Below are 12,177 nucleotides of genomic sequence, written 5' to 3' on the forward strand. Positions count from 1 at the left end.
GTCTAACTCAGCACATGCGCTGTCTCTTGCTAAACCTTTTGTTACCTTACATAGGGGTTAGAGGCCGGGCATTGCTTATATTGGTCTGCTTCTTTGTAGCTCTTGTTTGCTTGCTTCTTATTCGTCAGCTTCCATGAGCTTTCCTTTCTGTTCTTGTGTTTGTCCCTCCCATAGCTGCATTACTGTGTCTGTCTTCTTGCTTTTTTAGGCTCTCCTTTTTTTGTTTAAAACAAGATTGCTTGTGTTTTCCGGCCATCTCTCTTGTGTACTTCTCCCCCTCACGTGTTCCCCCATTCCCCTTCCACCCACTTTCTGTTGTCCAAGTGCTCCCCCTGCCACCCACCCTCTATTGTCCTTCTGCCTACTCCAGCCTCTCGCACCCACCCGGTGTTGTTTGTGTGTTTGTCTGTTTGCTTTCCCAGCTCCTTCAGCCCACTGTCCCATTCTCCATGTACTTTCACAGCCCCCCCACCTTCTGTTGCCCATCTCCCTGCCCTAGCCATGGCTCACCAGTCCGCCTCGTGTCCTTGTGCTTGCCACCAACCCAGCATCAGCGCACCCTCTGTTATTCGTGTGCTTGCCTCAGCCCCTCTAATGCCAACCCTCCTCCATTTTTCATGTTTTTGTCTGTGTATTTCCCCTTCCCCTCCTGCCTTCCCTTCGCTGTCTGTGCACCCCCTCAGCCCTTTTCCCACCTCCTTTGTCTGAGTGCTTGCCCAGTCTCATCCCTTGTACCTGTACTACCCAGTCCTAGAACCCACCCACTCTCAGCGGTCTTTGTCAATAGCGACCTGTCCCCTGCCAGGGTGGTGGGATGGGCCGGAGGAGGAAGCTGGGGAGGGGGGTTGGGGGTTGGGGGTGGTTGGGATACAAATTAAAAATATATTTTTTTAAATTACTTACCCGTTCACTGCTTCGCGCTCTTCTGGGCACAGGCTCCTAAAATGCACTGCGGCCAATCATGATGCTGCAGTAGAGCAGTGTCAGGATTGGCCTTAGCACTGGGACTTTGCGCTCCCTGGCAGACTGGGAGCCTGTTCCTGCATTCTCCAACCCCAGAATCTAGCTGGGGCTGGAGAAAGCTTAACTGCGCATGAGGGTTTGGCCGGCCTGAAATGGCCGGCCAAACCCTCATGCACAGAGAAGTGACAAGGGAGTGCACTATCACTCCCCCCACACCACAGTGTCACCCCCCTGGGCCCTCCCCCTAGACTTGTCGGAGTCCTGTGGGAGGAATTAAAATAAAACGGTGATAAAACATGTTTAAAACCCGTTTTATTATCGTTTTATTCTTCAGGTGGTGGGGGGTGATGCTCCTTCACCCTAATGGAGGGGCCCCGTTGGTCTTTGTGCTTGTCCGGGTGCTTGCCACAGCCCCTCCCGCCCACTCCTCGTTGTCCCTATTCTCTCCGTCACATCTCACCCTTTCCCCTTACTGTACCCTTCTCCCCCTTCCTCTCTGTTGCCTTGTCCTCAAAGCCACTCCCCTAACTGTTTTTTTTCCCAACAAATGGGAAGCGCGTTGGGGACTGGGCACCATGGAAGAAGGGAGGAAGGGCTGGAGAGACGGACGCAGGTGGGTCGAGGATAGGCGAAGGAAGAGCACACAGCTAAAACGAATTAAAATGACATCCCCTAAAGCAGCCAATCCTAATTCCCATTATACAAACAAGAATCATTAAAAAAGCACATTTGCACTTGCTGCCTCATAGTGTTTTTAAAACATTTGCTTTAGCCATGTTGCACAGCAGCCTCGCTGCTATATAGCGTGGCTACAAACCATCGTCAAAGCCAATAGCCTTCATAGGTGAGACCAGTTGCCTTTACAAATGCTTGTTTTTAGTCAGACCGTTCCAAGCACTTTTCTGCATAGCTGATGTGCTATCAGACATAGGTGCTTGCTGGACTTCTCCACCAGACAGGTATATTTTCTTTGGGACCTTAAGTCAGACAGGACAACTCGGGTTCCCTTACAGCGTACTGAGTCTGCCTTTGAGAGATGGGTTATCTTTCTCAGCACAAGGCCACCTGCATGACCAGATTGGCAAGGCCCTGGGAGGAACGTTTGCCTACGTAGTCCAGGCTCTCCCTCCAGGTCGGTGTATGCTGATTAGTTCCATTTGGTTACGGACGTTTTAGCACCCAGCCAACTTGGAATCCATATTTTGTTTCCCTTTAAACTTTCACCTAAATTGGTGTATGTTTAACCCCAACCATGTGCCAGGAATCCTTTCTCCGTATGCCAGCAATCGCTGCTAGATATGAGGAGCCCAATATCCATAACAAGTACCCCCATATTTCCTTTTTTTCTTGGCTAAGGTATTATTTATTTATTTATTATTTTATTTAGGGAATTTGTAGAGCGCAGGATACCTTACAGGTATCCTGGCGCTTAACATCCCTACTTGTCTTTAGCAACCCAGAGTACTGTAGCAGCTTATTTGTCGGCCTTTCTCACTACACACACATTCTTACCACTGAACACAGTACTGGACTTCTCAGCAGCAAGTGACCACTTCTGTGGTGGAAGTTGCTCTTTACATAAGACTGCAACACGGCACAACACAACATTACCTTTGCCACCACAACACTCGACATTATCCCCTAGTAATCTCTTCCCCGCCTTCTTCTACCATCACCAAACTGGCTATTTTTCAGCAAAAAAACGAGTGACATACAAACTACAAATCCCGGCCTTCAAAACTTCGAATATAGTCTTAGAGCCTGATGTTGAAGACTCTACCAGCCATGTTTAATTCCTGCTCCAGGGTTCAGCGAGGGCCTTTAACAAGGGATCGGCCTTTGATGGCCGGTAGAGCTTGCTAGGGAGGGCTCTAAGGTTATTAGAATATTCCACTCCTAATGGGCAGAATGTTCTAATGTGTTCACAACAACAGCTGTGAAATGAAAAAAGCATTGGAATGTTGCTGTCCGGTCTTCTATTAGTCATTAGAAGCCCAGAGCACTCGATTGTCTTCAATGGAGCGCTTAACATTCCAATGTTCTAATATAGCCTTATAGCCCGCCGTAGAGGGCTATACCAGCTATTAAAGGCCCTATCCAGCGTTAAAGGCCCCGAGCCGAAGGCGAGGGCCTTTAAAAAGGGAGAGGGACTTTAATAGCGGTATAGCCCATCTACGAAGGGCTATAAGGCTATTGGAACATTCTGTCACTAGAGGACAGAATGTTCCAACAAAAAAAACAAAGCCTTTTTGGAGTGTGAGGGGATTGGAATCCCCTCAGGTTCCCTGAAGCCTTTGTTCACAGCCAGAGCTGTGAACAAAGAAACATTGGAATGTTGGAGCTCCAGGCTTATACCAGCCATTATAAGCCAGGAGCACTCCATTGTTTTCAATGGAGCTCCCAACATTCCAATGTTCTAATATTCTTTCTTTTACTCACTGATTGCATTTGGCAATCCAATATGAGCCTCTTGAAACCTCCATTCTATGTGTTTAAAACTCCTCCTGCTTTTCTTCCCTTTCTTTTTCTTTCTGTTCTCTTTTCTTCTTTCTCTCAAATCTCTTTTTTACCCCATGGTGATACCTCTGATCTGGATCACGTTTTTTTGGTTTCCACATTATATTTTATCTCAGTAGTAACTCATAATGAATTCATATCTTTCCTCATATGTATCACCTTTATGTTATTCAAATTTTCTTGTATACTCTTTAATCCTAATAAAATGTATTGAACTAAAAAAAACTCCTCCTGCTACTTCCTGGTTCGGCTCTTTTCCGCTACTCGGCCCAAACCACTGAGCCAACTCCCTCCAAGACATTCATCGGATCTCCACCTCTCCCACCTGCCAAAGTGATCTGAAAATGCACCTTCTACAGCCTTACAGCAGCCACCCTTAATTCCCTTTTACCTCTCTCTGAGTCCTATGATTTCCTTATTCACCAATCTTCCTTTAATATAAATATGTGAATAAGAGGTAAAGACGAAAAGTTTGTTGTTGTTGTCTGTGTTGTGTCTCCGTTGTTGAGTCACCCCATATCATTCCCACAAAACAAAAATAATGTAATGTTAGACTTTTGCTATAGTTTGGCAATTAATGAAAAATTGCTTTTTGACTCTAGAATAGATAAATAATTTTGGGGTGAACAGAAAGTTGTTTGTAGGTAAATCAGACCTTGGTGCACAGACATGGGTCGGTTGCCACCGCAAGTTGGTGAAATTTCAGCCACCTCTAATGGAATCTCCAAAATTTACACAATCAGTAGAGCTCATATTACAACAGGTTTGGAACTTAAAATGAGAATTATGTCCAAGTCTTGTCTTGGACGTCAGTAAATAGCAGTGGCAAACTGTTTTAAGGTCAGCTTGAGTGTACCATAAGCAAACATATTTAGATCAGTACAATGCATCTTTTTTCTTTACAAAATCAAAAAAGTTTACTGGATATTCATGGCAGAACCTCCTTCAAGGGCTTCTGCTTCACACTTGAGACTATAACTCCAGTGCCTCACAGTATCCAGGATAGTGACAGCACCAGGTTTCAGACCAAACAGTAAAAGAAAGAAGTGACCAATGGGCAGGTTATCTGCTTCTACAGCACCCTGGCGATCCATCCTGATAAAGACTAGAGAAGCACTCTCTGTCCGCAGGTCCAAAAAGATTTGAAGACTCACTTCTTCAAGGAAAGTCTATTCTGCAGTTAAGTAGACCTTCTACACGCATACACCCGCACCCTTCAAGTAGAGTAACGTTTAACTTCCAAATAAGTTAGCTGTAGTTGTTTCACTCTCTATATCCCTTCCTGACTCCTTAGATTCCTGTGCATTTACAACTAGGTCTGCTTGTTATTAGTACACATTTGTACATACATACAGAAGATTAACTGTTTTATGGAAGTTGGATTCAGTGAATCAAGAGTGATTTCGGGACTCTTTAACCGTCTCCAGACTCGCTATGTAATTTGCATTGTGTTGGGCAAGAAATTCAGTTTGGTTCCTCACCACTTGCCGCTAGTTAGCTAAGGGTGGTTTTATAGTCCTAGTACTTGACCGGTAATCTTAATTAGGTGGTCAGCATCATGCTGGGGGCAGGGGGGCTTTCAGCACTCTTATGCAAAATCTCATAAATATCACCTCCTACCAGTGCTTTCTGTTATCCCCCATTGAAGAGAGCAAAATAATTCCACCCAGTGTGGGGAGAGGCATCAGAAATGGCTGGGCTTCAGTCTTAAAGAAAACAACTAAGGGGTTCACACTCCTAGGAATATACATATCGGTGGCTTAGGCTCAGTGTTCAGAGGGTGATGATGGCGCGCCTGCTGGTTGGGCAGAGGAACAACTTGACATTTTGGTCCCAACACCCTTTTTGTTGACAGGACAGACCACCATAATTAAGATGGTCTTTCTCCCAAACAACTGTGCAATTACTCCTACAAAATCCCCCCTTTTTTTAACATGTCTCGACTTCTTAATGCAGGGTTTCCTATGGGATAGGAGTATCCCCGGGAGGCTTGATGAATAAATGTTTCAACACCCCATTTTACAGAGACCTCTGTTTGGTCATACTCCTGGACCTTACAACTGGTAGTCGTAAATGAATAACAATATGGCTTGAAGTCGAGCTCTGCCTCTGCAGCTAAAGGATGGTTGAAAGGAACTTTTCAGACGTTGCTTTCTTCGTGTGACTGAGCCTTTTAACTGACTTCTCATAGCCACTATAAAGGTGCTTAAGCTGTGACGTCAAATCCTAAGGAACATGAGCTGGCGGGACAAATTCACCAGGATTCTCCGTTATGGACAAGTGTTACACCGGGTCAAGTATTTACTTTGTACATCTTTAAAGACTGAGGCAAATAGGAGTCTCCAAAGGAGGCGGGGGTGGTGGGGGGGCTCTTTGTATCTCACACCACTCTTGGTTCCTCGGTGGATCTTCAGTCAGAATTTGGCCTCAACAAACTTTAATGTTTTGATATCTATATCTCTGTCACACCCTGTCCCCTTAAAGGAGTGCTCAGGATTGTCTGCCTTACTCTAGCACACTGAAGACCAAACTCTTGCTGGGAGAGATGGGCAAACATGACTGTTCCCAGCTCTACCACTCCTTAGTGATCAGTAACCCGGATATGTTTCCTATGCTTTGAGGGTCTTCTGAGGCGGACCTTCGTTCCATCTTAGATGAAGATTGGCAGAGGGCTCCCCTGGGCCATTAGATGCCCTAATTCCTGCGCAGCACAGACAGATCCAATTATGATATATACCCCGAGTCTATCTGACGTGCAAGAGGCTAAGGCACATTCAATGAGACACTTTCATCAATGTGCCTGACACAGGAACTCTCAGAGGTTGACTTCCTGTGTACAGTATGGCAATGGCGTTGGCTGGTGTGGAGTTGCTCAGATCTAGACAGACATAGACGGCTGGTCGGTCAATCTCACCTTTAGGGTAACAGCCTTTACAACAAGGTTTTTACCACGCTGTGACTTTACCACGCATTTTTAAGCACGCATGTTTTTACAACGTGTACGTTTTTACAACTGATGCCTTTAGCATGCATTTAAGGTGCGTCGGGGTGTGGGGGGTCTCCCCTCAGAAATAATTTTCTTTTAATGAATAAACAATGTGTGGTAATACCTTCCGTTGTAAAAACATAGCCGCTGTAAAAAAATGCGTGGTTAAGGCTTGTGACCCATTTCCCTGGGTTGTTCTGTCATACGACCTCACCTTTAAGATGGCGCTGGTTAATGTGTTCTCAGATATAGATGCCAATAGATACGTACAAGCATTCCTTCACATTGGTCTGATTGTAGCCAATCTGGAACTTGTATGGAGATTGCGTGATGTCAACTCCCCTGTTTTAGGTTGATGGGGTATCGGAATGGGTCATTCTATGGCTTTGGAGGTCTCACTTTAGGAGAGAGGATGTCTGTAGAAACATTACAAGGTGTGGCAAGGCTGGAAATTACACAGAAGGTTTGAATTGATGAGTATGGATGGGAGACACCTCTCATGGTAACCGAAGCCTTGTTTTCAGTGTACCCTCATATTCATATCTACGGACACTTGCTGTCGATGTATTGGATTGTAGTGGATGAATTATGTATTGCGTGATTGCCTGTTTTTATTGACCATGTGCTAGCAATGTTAATTTAACATGCTGACCTTTTACAACTTTTATTTAGAAAGGTGTTTATAAAAAAAAAGAATGTGAGATTAGCAAGTCTTAAACTGACCGACTTTGGTGTAAAAAAGGAAATCTATAATTGTATAATTTGATGTTCATAAGAGACATCATCTGTCCAAGTTTTGATGATGTAGACTCTATTCCCATTTTAAGACTAATATGTGTTTATTGCCCTGCTGGTTTAATTAATGCAGCTTCCAGCATTCATGCCCGTCATTTTATAGGCATAGATGAACTGACTGCAGCGAGACAGGTGTGTGAGCATCAGGCTGGAAGAGTGAAGCTTCACTCCTTTGCCTTGTAATGTCCCATCTGATGTTTTCATGGGTGCCCTGGAAGAAACCCAGCCAATCTGGGCATTGGTGGATTGTAACAAGCCGCAGCAAGTCTTTTTATATTTTTTTAATTGCATTACAACAATGAATTGCACGGGCCTCCTGATGCCTGCATGGGAATCTAAATATTGGCAATAAAACAATATGCAGAAAACACTTTAAATTTAAATACGTGTAACTGTTGGTAAGGATGCCATATTGTTTGTGCAGAACGCGGGTCTCTTCATAATGGGTGAATTTGATAAATGTCTCCAGTGATGGATCCAAGCATGGGTATCTAGATAAAGGTGACAGGGGCTCTTTTGAAAGTCACAGCGGATTCTTGTTTTGCATGTTAACTCCTAAATCTGTTTTTTTTCTTAGGTGTCCAAAACAGATCCCTCACCAAAGAGAGAAATGCCAACTATGATTCTCTTCAACGTAGTATTCGCATTACGGGTAAGACTGTCTTTGCAGCTACATGAATGTAAATGTGAACTAGGTTGGCTTTATGAAAGCCACTAGTAGTTTTGAGATCCAAAATCCTTTTCTATATGAGGGTCTTGGGTGCACCGTGCTGTCAATAGAGCAAAGAAACAAGTGTTCTGCTACAGGAAAGGCGTTAAGCTCTTTCGCCCTAATAATTTCGTTTATAATGTTTTCAGTGGTACCCTTTTTAAAAAAGAAATCCGGTCTTCACCAAAATCATTTGAGGCTGATAGTGTGTTGATGGTAACAAGATTCAGAAAGTGTCTTCTCTGTCTCATTTCCCATTACCGTGATTATTGCATAGGACCGTGAATGCCTGCGTTGTAGTGTAAACATTGGTTATAAATAAGGCTCCCTGTTTTACGTTTTTACTGATTTTTACAGATAAATACAGACAGAAACCCATTTATTTTCCTGTCTGTATTTATTTTTAAAGATGGATAAAAACGGAAATTGGATTCTTTTTTGACTGAATCTAAATGTTCGAAGGATGGGGAGCTCGCACTGCTAATGTAATCCAAGTAGTAGGATTGTGATGAATTGTGGTGTGCTGCTCAGGGAAAACACTGTCTGGCCAGGCAGTGTGGAGTGAATAACTGGAGAATAGCTCCCCCGCCTAGGGAGAGAACGCCCCTGAGCACAACGTAAGTGGGACCAAAAGGTCTAGTTCAATAAGCAAAGTAATCAATAGTTCATATTCAGATTGGAAATGTCCAGCTTTCCGTGTTTATTTGAACATGTTAAAGGTGTATCACTGTTTGCAACATGTGACAGTGATTGTAATCCATATAAGGTTCATGAATTAAGATATATGCATTATCACACATCCCAATGCATTTCGGGCGAGGCCCATCGTCAGGGGATTACTCTACAACAAAAAGCAAAAAACCAAGCTGTAATGGCTTATATATGCAGTAATACAGCGAGCAAAAATATAGTGTGTAAAGTAAGCATAGTAATAAGGCAGAAAATGAAGAGGCGGTAGATGAGAAAACCGGTGAGACCCCAAAGCGGGGAAGATTAAAGATGCCACGTGGTGATATAAAAGAATAGCTGAGCGTGATTCCCAAAAAGAGAAATACGGAAACAGATAGGAAAATCAGTCCGTGTTTAAAAAGATTCACTTGTGGACATGCATTATATAAAGGGGCGGTGCGTGAAACGCGGTGTTTGCCGAGAATAGAGATCGGGAGCACATGCCGGTAAAAAAGATATAGAGGTCCCGGGTGGGGTACTTACAAGTGTGACAACTACGCAAGGACTCCGCGGAGTTCCGTTGTGATCAACAGCCGAGAGGTGGGGAATCGGGTTAGAAAAGCGGAAGCCGAGTGCTAAACAGGAAAGAAGGACTAAACGGCCAGAAAGGACAGTCTAGAGACTCGGTGAAAAGTATAAGCGCCATATTAAAAGGTGCAAAAGATAAATAAAAAAACTAACAAGATGCGTGAAAACAGCTAACCAGATATGTGAGAAGATAATGAAGAGCAATGAAAATATAACAAAGAACCAGATCATAAATAACAAAGAAATTCAATGCGGTCGTTGAGCCCCAGGGGGACCATCGTGGACAAATAACGGATCCAAAAGTTCTCGCGTTTAAGCAGATAGTTCTTGTTGTTTAAGGTGATCGGGACTTGTTCCAATATTTGGTATTTTAATTGAGCCACTGTAAGTCTATTTTCCAAGAAATGGGTAGCAACCGTAGATTTTAAGTTCTGAGTGCGAATATTACTCTTATGTTCTAAGATCCTTATGCCGATCTTTCTTTCGGTGTGGCCGACGTAACATTTGCCACATGGGCATTTTAAGACATAAATCACGTTCTTGCTGTTACATGTGGCGTTCACTTTTAGTTTTATGGTGTTGCCTTTCATGGGGTGGTTGATGGAGTTACCAAGGATACAATCGTTGCAATTGCTGCAGTTGTGACAGGGTTTAAGACCTGTGTAGGTGACGTTGGTGTTGGGTCCACTAGTTTGACTCAGGATTTCCTTGAGGTTCTTTCCCCTGGTAAATGCGAAGATAGGGGGCTGGTCGAACAATCTCTTAAAATCAGGTTCCAAAGTTAGAATAGGCCAATGTTTGCGAATGATTTTCTGGAAACGATTGGAAGCTTTAGAGAATTTGGAGACCACCACCAGGCGATCAGAGGGTGTCTTCAATTTGGGTTGTAGTAAAGAGGCTCTAGTGCATTTTTCACTCCTCTGGATTGCCACATCTAGTATGGGGGTGGGATAACCACGTGCTCGTAGACGTTCCAAAACAGTCTTAATTTGCGTTTTGCTTTCATCTTGTTTGGAAACAATTCTTTTTACCCGTAGTATCTGAGCATATGGTAGGTTATTTTTCAATCCCATGCGGTGGAAGCTCTGATAATGTAGGGTTGAGTTTCTGTCAGTAGGCTTTCGAAAGATGGTAGTGGACCATTCTCCCAGTTCTCTCAGTATTTTCACATCCAAATATTGGACGCAATGTTCGCTGTAATCCCAGGTGAATTGTATCCGTTGGGTGATGTTGTTCCAAGTGGTAAGAAAGGTAACAAGAGTTTCCGTCGTGCCTGCCCATAGGAGGAATATGTCGTCTATGTAGCGAAGGTATAACCGGCCATATTCTCGCCAGATGTTTTGACATAAGATGTAGGATTCCTCAAAGATTCTCATGTATATATTGGCGTAGCAAGGAGCCGCCGAATTACCCATGGCCGTGCCGTTGAGTTGTAGATACCATTTGTCAAAGATAGAAAAATAACTGTGATATAATGTAAACATGGTGAGTTCCATCAAGAACACTTTGAGGTCATGGTCCAGCTCAGATTGGGCCAAAACTTGTTCGATGGCTTCGATCCCTCCGTCGTGACGGATCGAAGTGTATAGGGAGCAAACATCCACTGTACACATGATCAAATTAGAGTCTTTCAGTTGGTTCATGACCGGTTCCAATTTAAGTAAAAAATCGGTGGTGTCCTTTACAAATGAATCAGATGTTATGACGAATGGTTGGAGGTATTTGTCCAAGAATTTTCCCACGTTCTCATGGATACTACCTCTCGTCGACACAATGGGCCGGAAGGGTGGATTTGTCGGGTGTTTATGCAGTTTCGGTAGCATATACAATACCGGAGGTCTCGGGTTGTTGGGTGTGAGATATCTCTTAGTTCTATCGTTGATAGTGCCGTTTTCAAAGGCCCTATTAATGATGAGAGTCAAGTCATTAGTATATTCCTGGGTAGGATCCCCCGGAAGGACATCATAGGTGTTGGAATCCCCAACGTGAGCTGTGACCTGTTGTTCATAAAAGGTGGTGTCCATGATCACTAGGGCACCGCCTTTGTCGGCATTTTGACAGATGATGTTGGGATTGTCTGCAATTTTTTGTAGTATGTTTCTCTCCTTGCGGGTAAGATTCCCGTGAGTAGCAGGTTGTAAGAAAGGTAGGTTCAGTATTTCTTGTTTCACCAAGTTCTCGAAGGCATCAATAATTTTGTGGCTTTGGGGAGCCAAAAAAGTACTGTGGGGTCGTAATCCTCGAAGCATGTCTTCCTCATGAGTCGTGATGGGGCTGATGTTTTGGAAGTAGTGTCTCAATCGGATATTTCGTATCAGTTTGAACGCACTCACTTCAAGTTCCAATGTGTTGGTACAAGTGGTGGGAACAAATGATTGTCCTTTCTGTAAGGTGTTGATTTCATCATCTGACAGTGTGATAGAGGAAATGTTGATGACAAGATTGTCGTCAGTATTCAGCGTCTTCCTTTCGGTTTTTTGCTTTTTGTAGTCGGCGGAGTTTTTTCTGCTTCCTTAACGGGTTTTTCCCGTCCGGGATCTTTTTGTTGGTCGGGACCTGATTCTAAAAAATGAACCGCAGGGTCAGTGGAGGTACTCGGAGTCTGGGCATCAGTGTCTGATCTAGCCGGAGTAGGTCGTGATCTTTGATCATCTTCAGAGGATGAGGTTTCATTGGCAGAGAAGGGATTGTAAGGTTTGTTGGGGCTTCGGCGGGCGTACACCTCTGCCCAGGTGTACACCTCGCCGAGCTTATAGTCTATGGTGTCTCTTTTGAATTTACGTAGTTTTCTCTCTTGTGTTTCCCGTATATGCTTGTCAAGTTGGGTATTCACGTCTTCCAACATTTTTTTAAGTTCTTCTTCGGACATGGCATCGTCCAGTTCTTTTTTAACGCTAGTAATTTCATGAGTGAGTTCTTCTAATGTTTTGGCTAATTCTTCCACGATCAG

The 12,177-nt window shown here is 43.9% G+C and overlaps 1 protein-coding gene across 2 annotated transcripts in view; it reads left to right on the top strand.

Annotated features, from left to right (window-relative positions):
- The window catches only part of NPRL3 (NPR3 like, GATOR1 complex subunit), a 426,334-nt gene that overhangs the window by 151,631 nt on the left and 262,526 nt on the right, over positions 1-12,177 (top strand). For both annotated transcript variants that reach the window (XM_086941146.1, XM_086941147.1), the window contains one exon: positions 7,839-7,913. In XM_086941146.1, the coding sequence (XP_086797272.1) occupies positions 7,839-7,913 (75 nt within the window). The remainder of the gene's footprint in view (positions 1-7,838; positions 7,914-12,177) is intronic.

The sequence above is a fragment of the Lissotriton vulgaris genome, chromosome 10 (genome assembly GCF_964263255.1).
Source record: "Lissotriton vulgaris chromosome 10, aLisVul1.2, whole genome shotgun sequence".
Lineage (NCBI taxonomy): Eukaryota > Metazoa > Chordata > Amphibia > Caudata > Salamandridae > Lissotriton > Lissotriton vulgaris.